We start from the raw sequence: 27,311 nt of genomic DNA, 5'->3' as shown, positions 1-27,311 counted from the left end.
TATAAAATGATTAATCAATAACAAGATCTTTCCTTTAATTTTACAAGGAAAAATTCTTGGAGTTGAAGTAGTATTGATACAATGCCCAGCAACGCTCTGTTCCTGGGATAAAGATATCAATAGAAAGTCACTGACAGACCCGGTGAGGTGGCTCACACCTATAATCTCAGCATTTTGAGAGGCCAAGGCAGGAGGATCACTTGAGCCCGGGAGTTTGAGACCAGCCTGGGCAACATGGCAAAACACCATCTCTACAAAAAGGTACAAAAATTAGCAGGGCATGGTGATGCGTGCCTCCTGTAGTCCCTGCTACCCAGCAGGCTGAGGTGGCAGGATTGCTTGAGCCTGGGAAGTCAAAGGCTGCAGGGAGCTATGATCGGGCTACTGCACTCCAGCCTGGGTGACAGAGCGAGACCCTGTGTTTAAAAAATGATAATAAAATAATCTAAAAAATAGGCCGGGCATGGTGGCTCATGCCTATAATCCCAGCACTTTGGGACGCCAAGACGGGTGGATCATGAGGTCAGGAGATTGAGACTACCCTGGCTAACACGGTGAAACCCCAAATCTACTAAAAATACAAAAAATTAGCCGGCAGTGGTGGCGGGCACCTGTAGTCCCAGCTACTAGGGAGGCTGAAGCAGGAGAATGGTGTGAACCCAGGAGGCGGAGCTTGCAGTGAGCCGAGATCACGCCACTGCACCTGGGCGACAGAGCGAGACTTCGTCTCAAAAATAAATAAATAAATAATAAATAAATAAAGTGACTGACATATAGTAGGCACTCAGTGTTAATCTCGCTGCTTCTTCCTCCATCTCATGCCAAATTAGAATGAATTCTTTGAATAATTTTTTACTCTTCCGTGTTCCCAGCACCTAGGCAGTACATGGCATGTACCCAGTTCATGATAAATGTTTGATAACTGATAAATATGGTGGAGATAGTACACAGATGGAAAAAACAACTGCCTTCTAGTAGAGTTATATGCAGAACTTTCTCCTCTGGCAAACTATAAATTCCCTAAGGAATTGTCCCTGCCATGGCTTAGCAAAAGGACTTGCTGGTGACAATTTTTCTAAAGATGAGACTGGATAGCCCCAGGTTGGATGAATTTGAGCAGCTTCTCCTCTGGAGAAGTTAAGTCTTATAAAGTGTGTGGCCACACTGCCCTCTGGAGACTGCAGATTCTTCTCAAGCATTGCTTAAATAGATCTTCCCATTAAGAGCCATATCCAGAACTCTGATCAATTTTGTAAAAGTTTTCATAAGTGAAGTGTTGCTGAAAAGCTCTTCTTAAATTCTCAAATAGCAATTTCTTTTTTAAAAGTTTTATTTTAGTTTTAATTGACACGTAATAATTGTATACCAAATAGCAATTTTTAAAAATAGGGAGACCCAAGAGTTAAAAACACAAAGTTTTTCCACTGTTCTTTGTAAAATTTCTTATACTGAGGAAATTATTTTTAAAAAGCAACCATGTATGTTGCCATTACAGTGTACTGCATACTTATCAGACAATTGACAGGAAAAACAACTTTTGGCACAAGAATGCCAATTTATTCCTTTTTTGGACACATAAACACAAAATATCCCTGCAGGCCAAAAAAAAAATTGCAAAATTTGAACGACCATCATCTTATCTCAACATGAGGATACAACCCCTCCCTTAATACTTTAGAAAGTACCTCGTATTGCTAGAGACATACATCCAGTCCAAATTTAATAAAATACATTTTAAAACATTACAGGTCTAATAATATAGAAAAAAAATCACACCATTAGTCAAATGAACAAATGCAAACATTTTCAGCCACTAGACATAGGAAGAGCATGAATATGTCAATAGCAAGGCATAAGAAAATGGTTAATCAATAACAAGCTCTTTCCTTTAATTTTACAAGGAAAGCTTCTTGGAGTTGAAACAGTATTGATACAATGCCCTCAGCCTCCACTTTCTTAAAATGAAAGCAGAGCTACCACCTTGCTATTGAGCAAGAAAATATTACAGCACATTCACAAAAGGTCGTTAGGACAGGGTGGAGAGGGTAAGCCTTGTTAAACAGTGGATTATATTTTCCCACTTGAAGGGTAGGCAGCTTTGCCAGGTAGGCAAGCTCTGGTAGAGGCTGGGCACCAGATCGTAAAACACAGACCATATAGAACGTGTCTCCTTGAAAATCATCACCTTTGGAAGCAGCAAATAGAATTTACAGTAAGAATGAGTATGTTCTGCTGCCCAGAACGCTGGCTGCATTCAGCCAGCTAGTTCACTTTATAAACCATTCAGGATTCAACAGCTAAGAACACCACCACCAAAACATAACTGGTTCAACATTTGGGTCATCACCACTCTCTTAATGTCCCCACTTTTTTTTTTTTTTTTTTTTTTTTTGAGACAGAGTTTCACTCTTGTTGCCCAGGCTGGAGTAATAGCTCACTGAACCGTCCACCTCCTGGGTTCAAGCAATTCTCCTGCCTCAGCCTCCCGAGTAGCTGGGATTACAGGCATCCACCACCAGGCCCAGCTAATTTTTTGTATTTTTAGTAGAGATGATGTTTCACCATGTTGGTCAGACTGGTCTCGAACTCTCGACCTCAGGTGATCCACCCACCTCAGCCTCCCAAAGTGCTGGAATTACAGGCGTGAGCCACCACGCCCGGCCAATGTCCCCACTTCTTATCCCCAAATTATTACTCTTTAGCGTTGCTACATTTAAATCTTTCACACCACATGACAGTGCCTAAACAGGCTGCATTTAAAAAACAAAAACAAAACCAAACCAAACAGCCTAAAACTACTTCTAGAGAATGCACACCTCCCATTGATTGACACATGCATAACGATTCAGTCAGTCCCGAGGGGTTACCTATTCAAATTGTCAAGCCCAATTAAAGTAAAACTATGCATTCAGACTTGCTTGCAATCATATTGCTGCAACTCTGATTCTGCAGTGATTAGCTCTAAAGATTCACCCCTCAGCAAGTTTTTGCCAATAATCCCAGTTCTTCCAAATTTCTTTCCTTTTGTCCAAAATGACAGCATTGCACCTTTAATGGTATTATTTTCCTATAAAAATAGGCCTCCCGGCTTTCCTTCCACCACCACACTGATTTACCCCAGTGTACCAGGACTGACTGAGGTCTTACAAGCTGTATTGTTCGAGGTCGAGCGTAGAGCAAGACAAGCTAATCAGGGCTTTCTGGAACATGGCCTTGCTCCCTGCTCCATACATGCCAGGAGATGGTGAGAAGTGACGCTTCTTCTGTGCGTTATTAATAAGCAAGCCCGAGGCACTCAAGTGCAGGTGTGGTGCCCGCTGGCCAGCCAGCCAGCCAGCCACCAAGAATTCTTCACATCTTGGATTCCAGTGAGTCCTCCTTCTCCTAAAAAAGCTTCCGTTTTTTCCTCCTCTTGGGTCCAGAGTGGCCATGCTGAAGGGTATTCTCTGTGCTCTCCCTGAACAAGTGTGAATAAAAGCAGCAGCCAAGCAGCCAGCCCCTCACCAACATGTCCTGATTTGTATTATCCAAGTGAGGTATTTGAAAAAAAAAAAAAAAGGAAAATTTTAAGAAATTAACATCTGCCATCTCTTCACTCCTGGCTATGTTGTGCTTCATTTTACAGAATTTGCTTTCATCCCACTATCTGCAGGGATTAAGGACGTCTGCACTCATCTTAATGAGCAACAGGCCTCATTATAAAACTCTCTCTCAGAGACAGGTCTCAGCAAACACAGGTGGCGCCGTTGATCAACAGCACATGGAAATGTAAACTTCAATGTATTTACAAGTTTATTTAAACGACTGAAGAAAAACAGTGCTTTATATTGCTGGGATTTTGAGAAGGCTAGTTTACGAGATTTGGACCGTCTCATGAGTTCAAGCAAACACCCTTCACCATCATTTCCTCACCAGCAGTTTCCAGGCAGGGGCGGCAAAATTGTTTTCACCCCATTGTGTCTATCTCTTTCCCTAGCTCCTTCCTCAGCCATATAGAGTGTGGCTCCAGGCCTTTTATCCCCTTTTCCATCCCTCACTCCTGATGTCCTGGATAGAGAATTACAAGTCAGTAAACTCTGGGCTGGGAAACACTGGCTGGTGCTACCAAGACACTATGTAACTGTTGTCCATTCACAAAGTATTATCTACACTACATACAGAATACATTTTCCCCTACATTTTAACTGATGCTCACTTTAGAGCAACTCCCTTTGTTTGGACAAGAAAGGAATCCCATCTCCCTGTGAGTGGAATCCAGAATCTATTAAGAAAAATCAACCTTTTCCATACAGTTTTAGTTTAATAAAAGGAAGGAAAACCCACCAAGTACATTTCAGGTCGAAAGAGAAGCAAAAAATTTGTACTGCAAGTAGTCGTGTGAGTTACCTTGATTCCCAGGAAAAGAAATTTTAAATGCTGGTACATTTTTGCAAGTTGCAGCATCACTCAATGTACCTTAAGGACTGGCAAAGCCTTTCCAATAAGGAAGCATCCTGGTTCTAGCTTATTTTAAAACAAAGTGACAGGACACCAACTGTGAATATAAAACAGGTAAAAATAATTCTTTAAAAAGGCATGGAAATATATGTCTTTTCTGACTGGTTTCAGAAACTGCCAGATTATGATATATAAGAAATAGCTGATAAAATCATACCGAAATCTCATTTAGAAAACTACATTGTTGGGGAAGGAAGAGGAGAGACCTTAAAAAATGTTTATTGCCAAAGTTAAGTTTCTATGAGAAAAGTTTAAAAATCATTTAGATCTAACAAACCACACAGCAGCATAAAATGGGCACTTTTGAAAACTTGGAAAAATACTAAAAGCAATTTTTTTTTTTCCAAATAGGGGAAACATGAGTACTTTTATCATGGCAGTGTTATCTCCGTCACTGTGACATGCATTACATCTGTTTATGTCACACATTCACAAAAGTCGACCAAATAAGAGAACTGCCTATTTGAATCTGCAGCCAAATATAGTGCAAATTGCCTGGCAGCGTGTACTTGCACCAGCACAAGTCTGCAGAGATCAATAAGATAAAGTAGTAAAACTAATAAAACTCTGTAAAACTTTCAAAAATTAATGCTCATTAAAGGCATTTACAGTGGCAAAGTCAGAAATCTTCATTAAAAAGTCTATGGACCCACACAATTAAATAGTTACACTGAACTGAAGTAGATTGTTTGGTTTTTCTCTCCCACTTATGCATATACCCCACTCAATGACTACAGAAAAAAGGAATAATCTTCTCTTCTAAGACTAGAGGGATGCGGTGAACACCACAGCTAGCAAAATATTCCATAGAAACCCTTCTTGTAAAGTCCTTTAGAAAGTTCAGGCTGATCAGCCTTTGCACATTGAGGTAAAAATTCAGTCCAGTGCATCAGAAAAGATAATCTATATTGAGTATCTATTACTTTAAAAAAATGGCTCAATTTTGTTGACGCATCAGACAGTGCTGCAAAGTATAGATTCAGTGCAACTATTCCGAGCTGCTGGTAGAAGACCACCTGAAGTCAACTTGGCTCGATCTAGAGGTGGTAGGCATTTGAAACATTTTGAGGCTGCATGGGGTGCCAAATTGGTTGAGTTCTTTTTCTGAGACTCTCAGGCAAAATACATCGTGTGCTGGGTATCATGGTGGATTTGCACAGCCTTAGCCAAGGCCTGAGGATCCCGGCCGTTGCTCTGTCCTGACACATGACTGCCTTCCGCACTGTAAAGAGAATAAAACAAAACAAAACAAAACAAAGCAAAACAAACAAAGAAAAAACCAAAAACAACAACAAAAAAACAAAAAACAGGTGTAACAGAAGACCACTTCAAACTTCACACGTTTCAAATAGCACAAACAGTACTAGATTCTAGAATATCTTAGGCTTAAGCTTTAGCTTCTTGAATAATTTGTTGTGTCCCTCTAAATATCAGTTGACTCAACTGAATTTCTTTCTTTTTTTTTTTTTTTTTTTTTTTGAGACGGAGTCTCGCTGTCTCCCAGGCTAGAGTTCAGTGGTGCAATCTCGGCTCACTGCAAGCTCTGCCTCCCGGGTTCACGCCATTCTCCTGCCTCAGCCTCCCAAGTAGCTGGGACTACAGGCACCTGCCACCACACCCGGCTAATTTTTTTGTATTTTTACTAGAGACGGGGTTTCACCATGTTAGCCAGGATGGTCTCGGTCTCCTGACCTCGTGATCTGCCTGCCCGGCCTCCCAAAGTGCTGGGATTACAGGCATGAGCCACCGCGCCCAGCCAACTGAACTTCTTTAATGGGCTGCCGCAAGAATTAAATAATATAATGTCTGCAAAGACACAATCCTTAACAGTATCCATATGAAGATTTCCACTGCCCACTATGTCTGGCTAATTTCTTTAGGCTCCAGTCAAATGTCATTTTTCCCCAGAGAAATCTTCTTTGACTTTAAGGTCCAGGTCAGAGCCACCTGGAACATGCTTTAACAGAATCCTATATTTTTCTTTCATGGTACTAAACACAATTGAAATTAAATTATTACTTGGGTAATTATTTATTTTCCCACTGGGATATAAACTCCAAGAAAGCAGCAATTTTGTCCACCTTGCTCACCACTGTATCCTTGGTGTCTAGCACATAATACCACAAAGTCTCAATCAACCATTAGTTGAATGAATGCATCTATGTACCTAGCACAGTGATGGAATATAGGAGATTCCCAGCAGATGCTATTGTGCCACCAGTCTCTTCTTGTCTTCCCCTCACGAACTATATAACCTTGGACACATAATAACTCCTCTGAACTGTGGTCTTTTGGAGTAACAACAACTTCTAAACATACTACTTAAGGGTACCATGTGATATAAAGGGCTTGACAAGCTGTAAATCCCCATCCCTCTTCTTTCTCTTTAAGTGATTATTATCCTTATCGTCTAGGCTCAAAATCTTAGCCATCTTTTACTTCACCCTCTCCTCTGACATGCATATCCAATTAACTGTTAAGTCCTATCTATTCTATCCTAGGAACAGCATTTTACATTTAACAAACACAGTCTTCCTCTAACATACTTTTCCAGCCTCATACCTCCTTGTTCCCCTTTAATATCCTCCAGCCAAAGAAAATTTGCTACTGTACAAACATGTCACTTGCTTTCTCTCCTTCGTGTCCCTTGTTCTCTCTGCCCTGAAAATTCTTTTCTCTTTTTTGTAGAGCCATTCTACCCATCCAGCTATGAAATCTTCTCTAAAAGCCTCTCCTCTGGTGTCCCATTGCACTTTTATCTGTACTGACTTGGGCTACTTGTTAGTTGTATATTTGCCTGTATTGTCTCCCATACTGAAACATAAAATCCCAGTGGACAAGAAACATGTCTTACTCATCTTAGTATTTCTAGCACCTAGCACAGTACTGGGCACACAGTCAATACCTAATAAATATGCCGAATAAATGAAAGCACATTACAGAATGGAAGGTACAAAGCCACAGTTGGACATTTTCCATAATAGTGTATTTTCAACCCTTACACAAATGGACTTGCAGTGGAATGTCTACTATTTAGCAGCTGAATTCAGACTTGGGGAAGAGCCCAGAAACTGCTACACTTCACAGATGGTCATTTGGAAAAGAAAATTAATGCAGAGAGCTTGTGTAGCTATTTAATAGTAGCTCAGGAATAGGTCAAAATATCAGATTCTCTGATTCTCCTGAGATGCCTATTTGAGAGTGAGAATCGTCTGCGCCCCCACTCCCACACACACATCCAGGTTCACTCTGGGGTATTTTTCCAGAATGTACCAAAAGCAAAGTGAACTGGTCAGACCTCCTCACTTGCATGAAGTGGAATCCACAGCCCTGTGACTGCTTTGACCGGAGCCAGGGTACTGTGTTGACCACTTTTTGAGGCTACTTAGGACCTGAGCAGAACTGAAATGCATTTGGCTCCATGGGAGAACCACAAGCAGCTCCAAATTAAACTCCTTTAGAGACACAATACAAGTATAAACAAGCCTGAGCACTTCTTGGACCAAAAGTCACGTTACAAGCTCTCAGAGGCACATGCAATTTTATTTGCTCCTTACAATTTAAACTCTGAAAGTTTAAATCCTTAAAAAAGTTTTCCATCGTAGCTCATTTTTTTAACATGCTACTAAAATATAAAGAGACTTTATTGTGCCTAAGAAACTTGCCTGTCATGATCTTTATCCACCAGATGATACCTTGCCCTAAATGCTACAAGCCGGGCATAATATGCAGGGGCTGGAATAGAGACTGAGCGAGTGCACCTCACATAGGTGTGACACAGCTGGTAAGTCAGTAGCTGGAGTTCATCTGCAGTGAAGCAGTTGTCATCCCACAAGACCTGGTAATGTGAGGGACGGCTGGTTCCCTGGGGAGAGAGTTTTATGATTAATGTTTTTTTGTTTGTTTTTTTTTTTTTTTTTGTTGAGACGGAGTCTCGCTCTGTCGCCCAGGCTGGAGTGCAGTGGTGCAATCTCGGCTCACTGCAAACTCCGCCTCCCGGGTTCACGCCATTCTCCTGCCTCAGCCTCCCCGAGTAGCTGGGACTACAGGCGCCCGCCACCACACCCGGCTAATTTTTTTGTATTTTTAGTAGAGACGGGGTTTCACTGTGGTCTCGATCTCCTGACCTTGTGATCCGCCCGCCTCGGCCTCCCAAAGTGCTGGGATTACAAGCGTGAGCCACTGCGCCCGGCCTTTTTTTTTCTTTTGGGATGGAGTCTCACTCTGTCACCTAGGCTGGAGTGCAGTGGTACCATCTTGGTTCATGGAAACCTCCGCCTCTGGAGTTCAAACAATTCTCCTGCCTCAGCCTCCCAAGTAGCTGGGACTATAGGTGCATGCCACCATGCCCAGATAATTTTTGTTTTTTTTAGTAGAGATGGGGGTTTCATTTCGCCACATTGGTCAGGCTGGTCTCAAACTCCTGACCTCAGGTGATCTGCCCACTTCAGCCTCCCAAAGTGCTTGGATTACAAGCGTGAGCCACTATGCCTGGCCTGATTAATATATTTCTGACATGACACGAGAAGAGAAAATAATCGAAACCTACTCCTTAAACTCAGAAATACTTCTGCCTAGCACACCTACAAGCAGATATCTAGACCAAAAGATAACAATTCTAGGATACAAGCATTAACAAAGTTAGGCACGGTGGTAAATAACAAGTCTACTCGAGCTAGTTGCTGAATTTGCAAACATCTCCCTATCAAGTCAAAGATCTGAACCAGCTTCCAAATTACCTGAATTCCTGCATGACTACAGAGGTAAAAGTCAAACTCAGATGGATGTGTGATGGTACTATCCACTGTAGTGCCCGCTGGTACATTGCCACTTTTCCCTACCTACAAAAAACAAAAAAAAAGTAATTAGTCATCAAAGTGCCAAACTGTGCTCAGGCCATTTTTTTTTCTTTTGTGTGTTAATTGGGAGCAAGTTGGTAAATGTCTCTTAAGTTAGTTGTCTTGAAAATCACTTTCATTCAAGATGTTGAATCTTCTGTAACTTTCCCTTAGCCCAACCATTTTAATCTATAGTATTTTCACAAACAAATATGTTCCAGGATCTCTTCAGGAGGATACGGACAAAAAATATTTTACCCATGCCTTTGGGCTACAACATTATTATATATTTACAGATGACACAGTGGTATGTTCACAAAGGGAAAAAACATTTAACATTTAAGATAGATAAACTTTCTGAGAAAAAAACAGTTTTATTCCTTACTTGGAGTAAAAAAAATTCACAATTTTCAGTAAAAGATTAAGGAATCTTTAAACTGGTTTACCAGGTTCAACATAACTAGTAGTTTTTGGTTTTTTTTTTTGAGACAGGGTCTCACTCTGTCACCCAGGCTGGAGTGCACTGGGAGGATCACAGCTGACTGCAACCTTGGACTCCTGGACTCAAGGAATCCTTTCATCTCAGCCTCCTGAGCAGCGGGGGCTATAGGCACACATGCCATCATGTCTATTTTTTTTTTTTTTTTTTTTTTGAGAGACAGGCTCTAATTTTGTTGCCCAGGCGGACTCAAACTCCTGGGCTCAAGCAATTCTCCCACCTTGGCCTCCCAAAGTGCTAGGACTACAGGTGTGAGCTACCACACCTGGCAATAGCAAATACTTCATTAATAATAATAAAAAAAAAAGTCACTGGCAAATGGTTATCAGGAAGAAAGCACTGAAATGGGAACTAAAAAATCAGTTTCAGATCTAGGCCTAGCCTTGCAACTATATACCTTGAACAAAGCTTATTATCTTTACACCTCAATCTAATCAACTGTAAAATTAGATGATGTTCTCTTACCCTTTTAGAATTCCAAGCAAAAACTCTACAGACAAAATTTGAAAATCAAACTTCTAGGAAGGCAAGAGGGGAACTTCAGAAATGGATTACAAGGGAAGGAATTACATCTTGCTATTTGGTCACCCTCTTCTGCTGTACAGCAGAGTTCAGTATGAACACATTTATTTAGCATACAGGCACAAATTTGATGGGAGTTTATTTGGCTCCATTTTAACTATTGTTACCTTCAGCTGAAGATCATATACCTATGCATACATAACTCTATGAGTATAGAAAAATTTCCTTCCATCAAATGCATATGTCATCTTGGGTTCCTAGCTGGATCAGAAGAAATCTAATTGGTTCTAGCATTTTTTTTTCCCCCAAAGTGTGTTCTTTAGGAATATTAGCTTTGCAGGATGTGTTTAGGTATTTTATGGTGGAACAAACCTGAAAAATATGGGATCAAATTAAAGTTAAAAGTATTTTTCTACTGTATGACTTCTCAAAACCTTTATTTAGTCATGTATAATCTTTAAAAGGGATATAGAGTATATAGCATTTTCTAAATTTATTTTACCCTTAAAAAAAAAAACCCTCTCTGGTTCTACATATGACAGCCTGAAGAGGTGATGCCTTGGAGAAAAGGGACTCCAGGCCTTTTCAATTCACCAGTTATTGCTTGAGCACCCATGTGACTGTTAGGCTCCGCAGCAGATGTTGGGGATGACAGTCAGGGGCATCAAGAGAACTAATAAACTTGCCTTCCTGACTTCATGAAAAGTGTACACAATAAACTGTAACACAATGTCATAAGGGCATATGGGAAGCATTGGGAAAAGCTGATGAGGAGGAAATAGGTGAGCCATGCCTTATAAGATAAGTAGGAGCTGAAAAGGGAAGTTGGGTAAAAAACAGGAAACACTCCAAATACCCCTAAACTCAGAAATGGATAAGCAAACTGTGGCTCATCCATATTATGAAATACCACTCAGCAATAAAAAGGGGCAAATTACTGATATATACACAACTTGGATGAATCTCAAATGCCAGACTCAAAGGCTATGATTCTATCTATATGATGTGCTGGAAAAAGCAAAACTGTAGGAACAGAATACATATCAGTGGTTGCCAAGGGCTGGGAGTGAAGGAGAAAGGTTAACTACAAAAGGACACCTGAAGATTCTTTGGTATGACAGAATTATTATACAGTCAGCCCTTGGTATCCACAGGTTCTGCATTCAGGAATTCAACCAACTGTGGATATTCTTTAAAAAGGTTTAGATATTCTAATTATACCCTGATTTGATCACTGTGCATTATTTGTATAAAAACTCCTATGTAACCCATAAATGTGTATAATTATTATGTGTCAATTAAAAAATAAATAAAAATATAAATTTTAAAGACCTGACACAAATACAGAAAATTGTTAACATGTTTAAAAATTTAATTTTAATATGAAAAAATTAAAAACAATAAAACATAGCATTTACACTGTATTCAGTACTAAAGCAACCTAGAAAAATATTTAAAATAATTCAACAGTAAAAACTTATAGACATTTTAAAATACAGTATAACAACTATTTAAGCCTTTATGTTGTATTAGGTATTATAAGTAATCTAGAGATCTTTTAAAGCAAGCTTGTCCAACCCGCAGCCCGTGGGCTGCATGCGGCCCAGGACGGCTTTGAATGTGGCCCAGTACACATTTGTAAACTTGGGCCAGGAGGAGTGGCTTTCATGCCTGCAATCCCAGCACTTTGGGAGGCCAAGCTAGGCAGATTACTTGAGGTCAGGAGTTTAAGACTAGCCTGGCCAACATGGTGAAACCCCATCTCTACTAAAAATCCAAAAATTAGCTGGGCATGGTGGCATGTGCCTGTAATGCCAGCTACTCGGGAGGCTGAGGCAGGAGAATCACTTGAACCCTGGAGGCAGAGGTTGCGGTGAGCTGAGACTGAGCCATTGCACTCCAGCCTGGGTGACAGAGCGAGACCCAGTCTCAAAAAAAAAAAAAAAAAAAAAAGACCAAAAACAAATTTGTAGACTTTCTTAAAACATTATGAGATTTGTTTGTGATTTTTTTTTTAGCCCATCAGCTATGGTTAGTGTATTTTATGCGTGGCCCAAGAAAATTCTTCTTCCAATGTGGTCCAAGGAAGCCAAAAGATTGGACACCCCTGTTTTAAAATATATGGGAGGATGTGCATAGGTTATATACAATTACTATACCATTTTTGTTTTTTGAGATGGAGTCTTGCTATGTTGCCCAGGCTTGTCTCAAACTCCTGGACTCAAGTGATCCTACTGTCTCAGCTTCCTAAGTAGCTGCGACTATAGGTATGCACCACCACACCTTGCTTACTGTACCATTTTATATCAGGCACTTGAGCATCTGTGGATTTTGGTATCTGCAGCAGGTCCTGGAACCAATCCCCCATGGATTCTGAGGGATGACTGTGTATTTTTATTGTAGTGATGGCTACAGAACTGTATGTATTTGTCAAAACTAGGGCCACGTATGGTGGCTTATGCCTGTAATGCCAACACTTTGGGAGACTGAGGCAGGAGGACCATTTGAGTCCAGGAACTCAAGACCAAACTGGGGAACAAAGTTAGACCCTGTCCCTAAATATATATATATGTATCTTTTTTTGAGATGGAGTCTTGCTCTGTCTCCCAGGCTGGAGTGCAGTGGCATGATCTCAGCTCACTGCAAGCTCCACCTCCCGGATTCACGCCATTCTCCTGTCTCAGCCTCCCGAGTAGCTGGGACTATAGGCACCCGCCACCACAGCCGGCTAATTTTTTGTATTTTTAGTAGAGACGGGGTTTCACCGTGGTAGCCAGGATGGTCTCGATCTCCTGACCTTGTGATCCGCCCACCTCAGCCTCCCAAAGTGCTGGGATTACAGGCGTGAGCCACCACACTGGCCAAAAAATATATATATATATTTTAAATTAGCCAAGTGTGGTGGCACTGGCCTGTAGTTCCAGCTACTCAGGAGGCTGAGATGGGAGGCCTGCTTGAGCCTAGAAGGCTGAGGCTGCAGTGAGCCATGATTATATACATCACTGCACTCCAGCCTAGGTGACAGGGCAAGACCATCTCAAAAAAATGAAAAAACAAAACAAAACAAAACAAAACAAAACAAAAAGCTTAAGTATGCACTCAACTAAAACTAGACACTAAAAAATTAGGGTACATTTTACTGTATCTATATTATACCTTAATAAAAATAATGAAAACAGTGGATGGAATGGATGTACTGGTTCCAGGGGTAAGAATGTACAGTGGATATGGGAAGTAGAAGATGTATAAGGTTATGGTGAAAGATAAAATGAAAATGTTGTTTTGGCCACCTTGGGAAAACACTAAACACCACAGGAATGCATTTGGTAAGCAAGGGGAAATACCCGAAGATTTCTGAGCAGTGGAGTGGCACAAAAAGATCTGTGTTTTCACAGCAGGGTAGAGGATGCATTTGTGAAGGAAGAATGGAGACAAGGAGACTGCTAGGAGTCTCCTGCAATAAAACAGTTCTGCCTAGAGCAGTGGGAACATACAACAGGAAGAACTGAGACAAGAGAGATTTCAGGGCAGAACACAGAGGACTATTTTCTTTTTCTTTTTCTTTCTTTCTTTTTTCTTTTGAGACAGTCTTGCTCTGTCGGCCAGGCTGGAGTGCAATGGTGCGATCTCGGCTCCCTGCAACCTCCACCTCTCAGGTTCAACCGATTCTCCTGCCTCATCCCCCTGAGTAGCTGGGATTACAAGCACATGCTACCACATCCGGCTAATTTTTGTATTTTTAGTAGAGGCGGGGTTTCACCATGTTGGCCAGGCTGGTCTCAAACTCCTGACCTCAGGTGATCCACTTGCCTTGGCCTCCCAAAGTGCTGAGATTACAGGTGTGAGCCACCACGCCCAGCCTTTTTAATTTTTTTTTTTTTTTTTTTTTTTTTTTGAGACAGAGTTTCACTCTTGTTGCCCAGGCAGGAGTGCAGTTGCACAAACTCCTGACCTCAGGTGATTCACCCATCTTGGCCTCCCAAAGTGCTGGGATTACAGGTGTCAGCCACCGCACCTGGCCCACAGAGGACTATTTTCTAAATGCGTATGGAGGGACTGGAAATGGGGAAAAGAATTTAAAGACAACTCTGAAGTTTCTAGCTTGGCCAACTTTATATACAGTGATGCCAAGTAATAGAATAAAAGGAAAATTGGGGAGGAATAGGTTTTGGATGGGGATAAAACAATAAATAGAAGGTTTAGACATGCTTTGCTTGAAATGCCTGTGGTAGATTGTATTACTGGTGCCAAACATTCCCATGCCCCTGCCTGGGGGAGGATTATACATCCACACCCAATTATCTCAGGAGTGACTTGCTTTGGCTGATAAAATGTGGCCTGAAATGTGTTACTTCTGGGCCAGCACATGGCTTGTCATGTATCTTTTTTCCTCTCTGCCAGGATGACTGGCAATGTTCCAGATAGATGCTTCTTTGTCAGCCTAGGTTCCAAAGGGAGGACAGCAGGGTCACAGCTGCAGCAGAGCCACAATGAATGTGTAATGTGATCAAAAAACAAGTCTTTGTAAGCCACTAAGATTTGGGTTTTTGTTGTTGTTGTTGGCCTATCTTGACTGATGCAGTGCCTATAGAGAATCTAAGCAAATATGTCTGATAGATAACTGGGAGTACAGATCAGGAGCTGAAGAGTAGATTGGGGCTGGAAATACAGATTTAGGAATCTACAAGCAAGGGAATTAGCCCAGAAAAGTGGATGACACTATAGAGAGGGCTGAAATTGAGAAGAGAAGAGAGAGAAGTATGAAATGTCGGGAAATATCAGTGTTTAATGGACAGAAGGAGAAAGAGGAATCAAAAAAAGTCTGGTTACAGGCTGGGCACGGTGGCTCACATCTGTAATCCCAGCACTTTGGGAGGCCGAGGTGGGTGAAATCTCTTGAGGTCAGGAGTTCGAGAACAGTCTGGCCAACATAGTGAAACCCCGTCTCTACCACAAATACAAAAATTAGTTGGGCATGGTGGTATGCGCCTGTAATCCCAACTACTCGGTAGGCTGAGGCAGGAGAATCATTTGAACCCGGGAGGCAGAGATTGCAGCGAGCCAAGATCATGACAGAGTGAAACTCCATCTTAAAAAAAAAAAAAAAAAAAAAAGTCTGATTATAGAAACTCCATTTCAAAAAAAAAAAAAAAAGTCTGATTACAGAAACTCCATTTCAAAAAAAAAAAAAGTCTGATTACAAAGGTGGGTAGTAAAGCTGGAAAGTCATTTTGTTAAGGCCAAATAAGGCAATCATTGTCTTAAGTGCTACAAAGAAGTCAGTGTGGGAATCTGACAAAGTATCTCTAGATTTGAAATGAGCAAGTCATTGAGACAACAACTTCAATGGAGTCACTGAAATTGAAGTTAGGCTACAGAAAATTAAAGTATGATGTGAGAAAGTACAGATAGAAAGTCAAGTGATTGTTTTTCTCAAAGTTTAGTCGTGAAAGGAAGAAAAGATAAGGTAGCAGTGAGACTGAGGGAGAAGCAGGGTGAGGTGAACTCAGGAAGATTTAAGCCACCTTTATAGGGCGAGAAGGAGGCAACAGAACACGAAAGAGTGAAGTTTTGAAAAATAATGCATAATTAACCAAGTAAGGCTCTAGAGAAGTCAGGAGGGATTAGGATTGAAAGCATAGGATGGGGGAAAGAAAGCATAGGTGGAGAGATACGAGGAAGGAGATAAGAAAATACAAGATGTAACTGAGTTTGAAAGTAGAGGAGAGGCAGCTGAGAAAACTCTTGCCTTCTAGATCTTGTTTTTGGAGGGAAATAGACGATAGGACTTTGTTGGCAATAGAGTTATTATGAATAGGGTAGGGGACTTGAGAAGAGTATAAAGGTGTGGAACAGATGCTATGGGGAATAGGGTAAATGAAAAAATGGCAGCATCCAAGGCCTGGCTGAGATTTGCTCTCATGAATTTGTAATATAGTTCTTTATTAAACAGACACTTTTGGCCAGGTGTGGTGGCTGACGCCTGTAATCCTAGCACTTTGACAGGCTGAGGTGAGCTGATCACTTGAGCCCAAGAGTTCAAGATCAGCCTGGACAACATGGCGAAACCCCATCTCTACAAAAAATACAAAAAAATTAGCCAAGAGTGATGGTGAGTGCCTGTAGTCCCAGCTACTTGGGAGGCTCAGGTAGGAGGATCACCTGAGCCTGGGGGCGTCTAGGCTGCCATGAGCCATAATCATGCCACTGCACTCCACCCTGGGTGACAGAGTGAGACCCTGTCTCAAAAAAATAAAATCCACCACTTTTCCCCCAGCAATTTCTATCAGCCTAAGAGTAGAGGCAAAATAAATGGGCAAGTGGATTGGCAAGAGGCATGCTTAGAGAATAGAAGATATTAGTAAATGTCAGGGTACAAAGTAGACCAAGAACTGGGACTGTCAATTTTGAAAGGTTTAAAGAATAAAACTATGAGATAGCTTAATAATAGCTTAATAGATAGTTTAGGAAGACAAGCCTAAAGAAGATCTTAAATCTACATGGATAACAAGTTGACAGACAGGTGGAGAGATGACAACAGTTAAGGAGAAGGTGGCAGGAGGTTTTGTGCCCACAGGTCAGGCAAGAGTTCAAAGAATTTGTATTAGCAAAGTCTAAGAAGTACTATTTTTTTTTTTTTTTTTTTGCACAGCATATCTTTTATTTATTTATTTTATTTGACATGTGCTGGTCTACTTTTTATTTAAATTTTTATATATTTTGGGGGCACAGGTACAGATTTCTTATATGTGTATATTACAGAGAGGTAAAGCCCAGTTGGTAAGAAGTACTATTAACTCATGGTTTCAGCAATTTAAAGACAGCCCTTTTAATTTAAAACAGCCCTTTTAATTTAAGACCGTCCTTTTAATCTAAGCTGATTGGATCTGGGGCCCAATGAGAAAACAACCTTGATTCAGAAAACAAAAAGAAACAGTTCAGGCCAGGCATGGCGGCTCACACCTGTAATCCCAGAACTTGGGGAGGCCAAGGCAGGTGGATCACCTGAGGTCAGGAGTTCAAGACTGGATTGGCTAACATGGTGAAACCCCGTCTCAACTAAATATACAAGAATTAGCTGGGCATGGTGGTGGGCACCTGTAATCCCAGCTACTCAGGAGGCTGAGGCAGGAGAATCGCTTGAAACTCGGGAGGCAGAGGTTGCAGTGAGCCAAGATTGTGCCATTGCATTGCAGCCTGGGTGACAAGAGCAAAACTCCATCTCAAAAAAAGAGAAAAAAGAAACAGTTCATCCTCGGATTAGAGACAAAAAAACTAGAGTGTACTAGAAAATAATGGGAGTGGCAAACAAGATTACATGATTAGGCAACAGAAAGATCTGGTCTTCCTAGGGGTCGATCAGAGAGGGCCTGGACAAGATGAAGTAAAGTCATTAAAAAATATCAAAGCAGCAAGATTATCTATTAATAATATAGGTTGGGCATTCTCTATCTGAAATGCCTGGGGATTAGAGGTGTTTTGGATTTTAATTTTTCTTTTTTTTCTTTTAGGCAGAGTCTTGCTCTGTGCAGGCTGGAGTGCAGTAGTATGATCTCAGCTCACTGCAACCTCTGGCTCCTGGGTTCAAGCGGTTCTCCTGCCTCAGCCTCCTGGATACCTGGGACTGCAGGCATGCACCATTACGCCCAGCTAATTTTTGTATTTTTAGTAGAGACAGAGTCTCGCCATGTTGGCCAGGCTGGCCTCGAACTCCTGACCTCAAGTGATCACCCGCCTCAGCCTCCCAAAGTGCTGGGATTACAGGCGTGAGCCACAGCACCCGGTCAGATATTGTTCTTAACCACATTTTACAGATGAGAATATTATGGCTTAGAGAAGTTGAGTAATTTGACTGTGGTTTAAGTGTGACACTATAAATATTCAAAGTTTGTGCCCTATGAATCTCCTATGCCAGCAGTCCTCAACTTTTTTGGCAGCAAGGACAGGTTTCATGGAAGACAATTTTTACATGGATGAGGGTAGGGGAGTGGGGGGAGATGGTTTTGGGATGAAACTGTTCCACCACTGCTGATCTGACAGGAGGCAGAGCTAAGGTGGTAATGATCATTCACTGACCGCTCACATTCTGCTGCGCAGCCTGGTTCCTAACAGGCCACAGACTGTTACCAGTTCACAGTCTGGGGGTTGGGGACCCCTGTCCTATGCTGATATAAAATTATTTGGAAGATAAATTCTTCTTTATATCCTAGAACTGTGCAGCAAAAAGTAACAAATAACAAAAAGCACCCCTTAGAAGGTTGCCTATATCATCACAATGTACCTGGCATGTTTCTGACCTACTCCCCCCGACACAAAAACAACTTGAGAAATCAGCATTTCTGTTATACAAGAGAAAGAAAATATTCAGTCTCAAAACTCATATCATTCAGAATTGGTCATCTAAACCCAACTGCAGTTATTGTATTTATTAAATTTTTATCAGGCATTTCTGCTTTTAAGAAAAAAATTGTATAAAAATGGTATATATACATCTCTTGCCAGAGCCTCAGATAACAAAGCTTATACTCTATCTTCTTACCCTTTCTGTTTTATCTGCACAGAAGAGTCGTGTGTGATGTCTTTTTTGCACCACAATATATGTTATTCCTGGCCGGTAATCTTCTTCCAAGCTAATACATGCCTTTCGAATTGCTATTAGTTCTGGCCAAGCTACCTAGAAGGCAGAAATGGAATTATGTTTAATTGAGAATTTGCCTAGTATCTCTCAGATCTACCCAGAACGGTAGATGAGAGGAATCTCCCTCAGACTCCTAGAGGCCCCGAAGGGCAACAGGGATAATGAGAGTACCTGCTTCATTTGTCCCTCAGACACCCCTCCACGGTAATAGATGATCCGAGTGGGTTTGAAGCGTGTGGATTTGTAGAACTGAATCAGCAGCTCTCGAACCATGTTAGTCAGGTCCTGGATGACCTCTTGACTGTAGAGAAGCTCTTGGGAGATCTCCTGCCGGGAAGTCTGCACCCGAACGGTGGCACAGTAGCGGCTGGGGTGGCCATCCATACTGCCAACCACGGCAGCAATGGAAGGTTTCTTCCCATCCCCTGCTGGGGGGTGTGTGACATCCGCTCCCAGGAAGATGACAGGCTGCTGGAACACCGAGGGCCTGCTCAGATTTAAGGAGATGTTGCCACTCAGACATATAAGTGAAAACGTTTGAGTTTAGCAAGATTATATCACCAGATATAATCAGATATAACCTTATAAGAGAGAACAAAGACTTAACCCCATTGGGAAAGAACACTACGGACCACTGAATATTGATGTCACCCAGTACAGTGACTCTGGACTGACTGAAGAAGTGAATCTGGCTCTTCTATAACAGTAGGAAGAGAAGATTTAAAAAACGGGACCTAGGCTGGGCACCGTGGCTCATACCTATAATCTCAGCACTTTGAAAGGCCAAGGAGGAAGGACTGCTTGAGCCCAGAAGTTCAAGGCCAGCCTGGGCAATATATCAAGACCCAGGTCTCTACAAAAAATAAGAAAGCCCAGCGTGGCAGCGCCTGCCTGTAGTCCCAGTTACTTGGGAGGCTGAGGCAGAAAAAAACATTTAAGCCCAGGAGTTTGAGGCTGCAGTGAGCTATATACTATACTACACTACATTGTACGGTGTCACATCACTGCCCTCCAGCCTGGGCGACAGAGCAAGACCCTGTCTCAAAAAAAAAAAATTAGACCGGCATGGAGGGGCTCACCTGTAATCCCAGCTACTTGGGAGGCTGAGGCGGGGGAATCACTTGAACCCAGGAGGTAGAGGTTGCAGTGAGCCAGGATCACGCCACTGCACTCCAGCCTGGGTGACAGAGGAAGACTCTATCTCAAAACAAAACAAAACAATACCCCCCCCCCTTTTTTTTTTTGAGACAGAGTCTCACTCTGTTGCCCAGGCTAGAGTGCAGTGGCATGATCTCAGCTCACTGTAGCCTCAACCTCCTGGACTCAGGTGATTCTCCCGCTTTAGCCTTCCAGGTAGCTGGGATAAATTCTTAAAAGTAGGATTTGGGACTGCGAGTGTTAATTCTTCAAGTGTAATTTAGAGGCATACCATACTTGACAATCTCATGTAATAGGTACTAAAGGTGAGGTCCCATGGGAGAAGAGGCTGTGTCCCATTTATCTCTCTGTATCATCACAGAACATAAGCCTGGCACAGAGAAGTTAATAACAGTGAACATATATAGGCAACATACATATACATAACGTAACAGCTTACATATACAACATACCAGCCACTATGCTAAGCATTTCACACATGTTAACTCATTTAGTTCTTAAAATTTTATGAGGGTGGTACAATTATTATCTCAATTTTTCCAGATAAAAAATAAGACATAAGAGGATAAAGAATGTTCCCAAGATCACACAGCTAGGAGTGGAAAAGCTGGAATCCAAACCCAAGAAGTTTAACGCCAAAGTATGCACTCTAAGCCACTAAGCTATATTGTCTCAAATGTTTGGGGTAAAATTAAATGAAGACAGACTTTAGGTTAACTTCCCCTATGGCCCATATATCTCATCACTAATGTTTAAGGGGGGATTTATTTACCTAGAAGTTTCATTCCAGGACAAAAATGAGAACTGTGTTGGGAGGCTGAGCGGGTGGATAGCTTGAGCTCAGGAGTTTGAGACCAGTGTGGGCAACATGGAGAAACCTCGTCTGTACCAAAAATACAAAAAATAAGCCAGGCGTGGTGGTGCACGCCTGTGGTCCCAGCTAGTTGGGAGGCTGAGGTGGGAAGATTGCTTGAGCCTGGGAGGCGGAGTTTGCAGTGAGCCGAGATTGTGCCACTGCACTCCAGCCTGGGTGACTAAGTGAGACCCTGTCTCAAAAAAATAAATAAATAAGAAATAAGAAATCAACTAATCAAGTTGACAAAATATGCTAAGATTAAATTAAAAAAAAGAGAACTGTGATATGATTGCATAAGAGCAAGGCACTCAATTTTATCTTCAAGTATGGCAATGACTAATATCACAGCCCTAAATTTAACTCTTCAAATCACTTTCACACATAGTATTTCACAGAAAAACAACACTTTCAAGTTAACAAGGCAGATATTATTATCTTGATAGAGAAGGAACTGAGGCCCAGAGATATTAGAAATTCACATGCGTAACAATACTCAAATCTCCCAATTCCCAGCCAGCACTTTGTCTATTATATCCCTGTCTTGCCTTGGTGTTTGTTTACTCTAGAGTCAATCTGACAAACTCAAATTTAAACAAACAAAAAAAACCTATGAAGGGAGGGGCAGACAGGGTTTCTTAAAAGGACATAAAAAGATTGATTCAACTCAGTCCTATTAACATTTTCTGTTCATCAAAAGCCACTATTGACCAGGCATGGTGGCTCACGTCTATAATTCCAACACTTTGAGAGGCCAAGGTGGAAGGATCACTTAAGCCTAGGAGTTCAAGACCAGCCTGGACAACATAGCAAGACCTCATCTTTAAAAAAAAATTTAAGGCTGGGCATAGTGGCTCATGCCTATAATCCCAGCACTTTGGGAGGCCAAGGTGGCCCAATTGCTTGAGGTCAGGAGTTCAAGACCACCAGCCTGGCCAACATGGTAAAGCCCTGTCTCTAATAAAAATACAAAAATTAGCCAAGTATGGTGGCGTGCGCCTGTAATTCCAGCTACTCGGGAGGCTGAGGCAGGAGAATCGCTTGAACTCAGGAGGCAGAGGTTGCAGTGAGCCGAGATTGCATCACTGTACTCCAGTCTGGGTGACAGAGTGAGACTCTATCTCAGTAAATAAATAAATAAATAAATAAATAATTAGGCAGGCATGGTGGCACATTCCTGTAGTCCCAGCTACTCAGGAGACTAAAGCGGGAGAATCACTTGAGCTGGGGAGATTGAGGTTGCAGTGAGTCATGATTGCCCCACTGTGCTCCAGCCTGGGTGACAGAGTGAGACCTTGTCTTAAAAAGAAAAAAACAGAAAACCCACAATTTAGGACAGTGAAAAGGCAAAACACAGACTAGGAGAAGATAATCTGCCTATCCTGTTTGCCTATAGGATATCTGTATCTTGTGAAGGACCAGAAACCACAAAGAACTACTACAAATTAATGAAAAAGACTCACAACCCAATATAAAAAAATGAGCAAAGGACTGAACAGGTCCATTATAAAAGAAGATGTTTAGGCTAGGCATGATGGCTCATGCCTGTAATCCTGGCACTTCGGGAGGCTGAGGCAGGAGGACTGTTTGAGCTCAAGAGTTCTAGACCAGCCTGGTCAACAGGACAAAACTCTGTCTCTATAAAAAATAAAAACATTAGCCAAGCATGGTGGTATGAGCCTGTAGTCCTAGCTACTTGGGAGGCTGAGGTGGGAGGATCAGTTGAAGGCCAGGAGTTTGGGTCTTCAGTGAGCCATGATCACATCACTGCACTCCAGCCTGGAAGACAGAGTGAGACCCTGTCCCAAAAAACAAAACAGGCCAGGCGTGGTGCCTCATGCCTGTAATCTCAGCATTTTGGGAGGCCAAGGTAGGCGGATCACTTGAGGTCAGGAGTTTGAGTCTAGCCTGGCCAACATGGTGAAACCCTGTCTCTACTAAAAATACAAAAAAAATTAGTGGGGCACAGTGGTGTGCACCTGTAATCCTAGCTACTCAAGAAGCTGAGGTGGTAGCATTGGTTGAACCTGGGAGGTGGAGGTTGCAGTGAGCCAAGATCATGCCATTGCACTCCAGCCTGAGTGACAGAGCAAGACTCCATCTCAAAACAAAACAAACAAACAAAAATATAAAGATGTTCAAATGGCTAACGAGCATATGAAAATGTGCTTAACATCATTACTCATTAAGGGAATGCAAATTAAAACTATAATGAGATACTATTATCCCCAAGCAAAATGGCTAAAATTAAAAGGACTGATACTACCAAGTGTTGGTAAGAATATAGAGCAAGTAGAACTCTCAGTGTAAGTGTAAATTGGTACAACCACTTTGGAAAACTATTTGACTGTATCTATTAATAGTAAATATATGTATTCTCTGTAACTCTATTCTCTGTAACTCAGTAATTACACTCCTGGAATTCCACACAAGAGAAAGAGTGTTTCAGTTCACCAAAAATGTAGAATTGTATAATGAATGTATGAAAATATCCAGGGCCGGGTGCGGTGGCTCACGCCTGTAATCCCAGCACTTTGGGAGGCCGAGATGGGCGGATCACGAGGTCAGGAGATTGAGACCATCCTGGCTAACACGGTGAAACTCTGTCTCTACTAAAAATACAAAAAATTCACCGGGCATGGTGGCAGGTGTCTGTAGTCCCAGCCACTTGGGAGGCTGAGGCAGAAGAATGGCGTGAACCCGGGAGGCGGAGCTTGCAGTAAGCCGAGATCGCATCACTGCACTCCAGCCTTGGGGGACAGAGCGAGACTCCGTCTCAAAAAAAAAAAAAAAAAAAAAAAAAAGATCCATCGATAGTAGAATAAATTAAAATTGTGTGGTTTATTCATGTAATGAAATCATACACAGCAATGAAAAAGAATAAACTACTCCTAAGTGCAACAACACAAATTAATCTCACAGACATAATGTTGAACAAAAGAAGACCAACACAAAATAGTACATACTGTACGATTCCATTTATATGAAGCTCAAAAATGGGCAAAAGTAATCTGGATAGGTGATAGACATCAGAATGGTGGTCACCTTTGGGGGTTATCTATTTGGAGGGGCCATAAGGAAGGCTGATGGGGTGCTGGAAATGTTATATATCTTTATCTGGGTGTTGGGTATATGGGTGCATATATATACAAGAGAAAAGGTAATCTAGATGCATATATAATATTTGTGTGCTTTCCCATAAATTATGTAAGTTAGATCTTCAACGAAAGTGGGGAAAGCATTCAGAATCTTACCTTTGATGAGGCACAAGCACATTGTTAATTCCTCCAAGTTTTGCATTTATCTTCAGGCAAAGATTGGAAAGGGTTTGAGGTGAGGTCTTCACTACATTTTTTACCTGGACACACTGTGTGGCCATACCTAGAAGGGTATCTCCAACACGTTTCACCTCCGCTACAAAAACAATTTATTAATTTTAACATGTTTAAATGGTCTCCTAATTACTAAAAGCAAAAGGAAAAAAACCCCACACATTAACTTTATAACCTACTATATACCGTACACTGTGCTAGATGCTTCTCATGTGTCTTCCTTTTAACTGCTAAACCCCCAGGGCAATTTTTTGCCTGTGTTTGGATAGGCCCTCCCTTCTCTCCTTTTTTCCCTCCTGCAGGCCCTGCAGCCAGCCTGCTTCCTTTATTCTCCGTGCTGCCTGCCACGACTTGCTCAGCTCCTTGATGCTCCTCTTCCCACATGACTGATTTAGCAAAAGAATCAATCTTCCCAGCTCCTCCCTCTCAGTACACCAGTACACACACTGGCTCTTTGAATTTTATTTTATTTTGTATTTTTTGCTTTTTTTTTTTCTTTCTTTAAGTACTAGAGATAACTGTAGAGAGAAGGTTAAAGATATTTTATAAAGTTTAAAACTGGGGCCAGCCACAGTGGCTCACATCTGTAATCCCAGCACTTTGGGAGGCCCAGGTGGGTGGATCACTTGAGGTCAGGAGTTCAAGACCAGCCTGGCCAACATGGTGAAACCCCATCTCTACTAAAAATACAAAAATTAGCTGGGTGTGATGGCACGTGCCTGTAGTCCCAGCTACTTGGGGGGCTGAGGCAGGAGAATCACTTGAACCCAAGAGGCAGAGGCTGCAGTGAGTCACGACTGCGCCACTGCACCACAGCCTGGATGACAGAGCAGGATCCTGCCTCAAAAAAAAAAAAAAAGTTTAAAACTGGCTGGGCATGCTGGCCCATGCCGGTAATCCCAATGCTTTGGGAAGCCCAAGGCAGGGGGACGGCTTGAGCCCAGGAGTTCAAGACCATCCTGGGCAACATGGCAAAACCCTATTTCTATAAAAAATACAAAAATTAGCTGGGTGTGGTGGCGGGCACCTGTACTCCCAGCTACTCGAGAGCCTGAGATGGGAGAATCACTTGAGCCCGGGATTTTGAGGCTGAGATGAGCAGTGATCATGACACTGCACTCCAGCCTGGGTGACAGAGCTGAGATTCTGTCTCATCAATAATAATAGTTCCTCCATCGTTTACTTAAATGATAGCCAAAATAACTTTGTATCATTCTTCTTATAATAGATACAAACTAAGCAAATCTTCTTAGGGAAGTGGCACTCTTCCTCACTCTCATATTCCTAAGTGCTTTTCACCAAATATTTCCAGTTCTCTCAGCTTCCAGGACTATGGTAGTATCACACTACATTCTCAACCCCCATCCCCACTGCTCCCACGCAAGTTGGGTAAGGCCATATGGCTGGTTGTGGCCAAGGAGTTGCAGAGAGAAAAAAGAATGTGGGGCCAGCAACATTCCAAATAGCAGCTGCTCTGCCAAGCTGGGTCCCCAAATGGAGATGACATGATGACACAGAGCAGAGGCCACAGTCTATCTTCAGTGGATGCATAACAGGAGCAAGAAACAAATCTTCGTTGTTGTGAACCACTGAGAGTTTGAGGTTTGTGACTGCAGCATAACCTGGCTTATCCTGACTGTTATATCTACTGCTTGAAATCATCTCTCATTCAGCATTAAAAGGGTCCATACCATATACTGGTGTCTTTCCAGGCAGGATAACCACTATTAGCTGTAGGCCCACATAAGTCATTTTCAGATGTTTAAACATAGGCTCCACACTGTCTGCACCTTGTGCATACTTGCAGAAACATGGCTGACCCTGGATGGGCATTCCTGCATCCTTAGAGATTTTACGCAGCTGGTCAGTGAAACTCCTGTTAAAATAGAACCAGTAGCACAGTTTTTTCATTTCAGAGTACATTTCTAGCATTCATTTTCCTCTGAAATACTTCCTTCAGTTTTGTAAATTTCTTAGGCAAATTTAGAAACAAGTAAACAAATAAATAAAAATCTCTAACTGGTTGCCAAAAATGGACGGGCAATTGCAATTAAACTTGCAATTTAACTTGCAGTTAAACAGAAAAGAATCTGTATTACTAAGCTGTCAGATTATCAACTGAAATTTTTAAATAATTATGCGCAGCTGAACTAGAATCGCATTGCTGTTCAAAGATCTTTTAAACATTCGAATCAATAATTCTGGACTGAAGAAAAGCAGGGTCAAAATTTCAGGTAACATGCATTTTGGTAAGCCTGATACAGAAATAGCTGGGTAAGCTTGTGCTCAACTGAGAACACAGAAACATGCTGTTACAAAATCAGTGTATTTAGGACTACATTCAAACTTGGAACAGATTTGGTTCAATAAAAATGTCAAAAGAAATCATCACTTAAAAAAAGCAAAATTCACTTTGAAGTTTTAAATTTTAGATTTAAGAAGTTACTTCAATCTATGTATAAAGCTTTCAGAATATTCCTTTGGTGCATTTGCCAATATTTTGTAGAATTCCTTTCTTTCACTCTAGTTCCCTTTTCTTAATTTATTTTCACTCTTCTCACTAACTTTATTTTTTTATTTTTATTTTTTTGAGACGGAGTCTTGCTCTGTCGCGAGGCTGGAGTGCAGTGGCGAGATCTTGGCTCCCGGTAACCTCTGCCTCCTGGATTCAAGTGATTCCCCTGCCTCAGCCTCCCCAGTAGCTGGGACTACAGGTGCGTGCCACCATGCCTGGCTAATTTTTTGTATTTTAGTAGAGACGGGGTTTCACCATGCTGGCCAGGATGATCTAGATCTCCTGACCCCATGATCCACCCACCTCGGCCTCCCAAAGTGCTGGGATTACAGGCGTGAGCCACTGAGCCCGGCTGCTAACTTCTTTTACATAGATAGCTGCATCTGTAAGATGTGAACCTACTCTTACCCAGAGACCTTGCAATGAAACAAGCTCATTAGTAAATTATAATGATTAAAA

The 27,311-nt window shown here is 41.7% G+C and overlaps 1 protein-coding gene across 1 annotated transcript in view; it reads right to left on the bottom strand.

The window, feature by feature from the left end:
* Positions 1 to 1,312: 1,312 nt before the first annotated feature.
* AGO4 (argonaute RISC component 4) overlaps positions 1,313 to 27,311 on the bottom strand; it is a 51,552-nt gene continuing 25,553 nt past the window's right edge. The window contains exons 12-18 of the mRNA XM_030823415.1: positions 26,029 to 26,213; positions 24,260 to 24,419; positions 19,166 to 19,481; positions 18,896 to 19,030; positions 9,237 to 9,338; positions 8,163 to 8,362; positions 1,313 to 5,719 (exon numbers count right to left, since the gene is read on the bottom strand). Of these exons, the coding sequence (XP_030679275.1) occupies positions 5,611 to 5,719; positions 8,163 to 8,362; positions 9,237 to 9,338; positions 18,896 to 19,030; positions 19,166 to 19,481; positions 24,260 to 24,419; positions 26,029 to 26,213 (1,207 nt within the window). The 3' untranslated portion in view covers positions 1,313 to 5,610. The remainder of the gene's footprint in view (positions 5,720 to 8,162; positions 8,363 to 9,236; positions 9,339 to 18,895; positions 19,031 to 19,165; positions 19,482 to 24,259; positions 24,420 to 26,028; positions 26,214 to 27,311) is intronic.

This window comes from Nomascus leucogenys, chromosome 12 (genome assembly GCF_006542625.1).
Source record: "Nomascus leucogenys isolate Asia chromosome 12, Asia_NLE_v1, whole genome shotgun sequence".
Classification (NCBI taxonomy): Eukaryota; Metazoa; Chordata; class Mammalia; order Primates; family Hylobatidae; genus Nomascus; species Nomascus leucogenys.
Note: the sequence above shows the minus strand (reverse complement) of the source record. Positions and strands in the feature narration are given on the sequence as shown.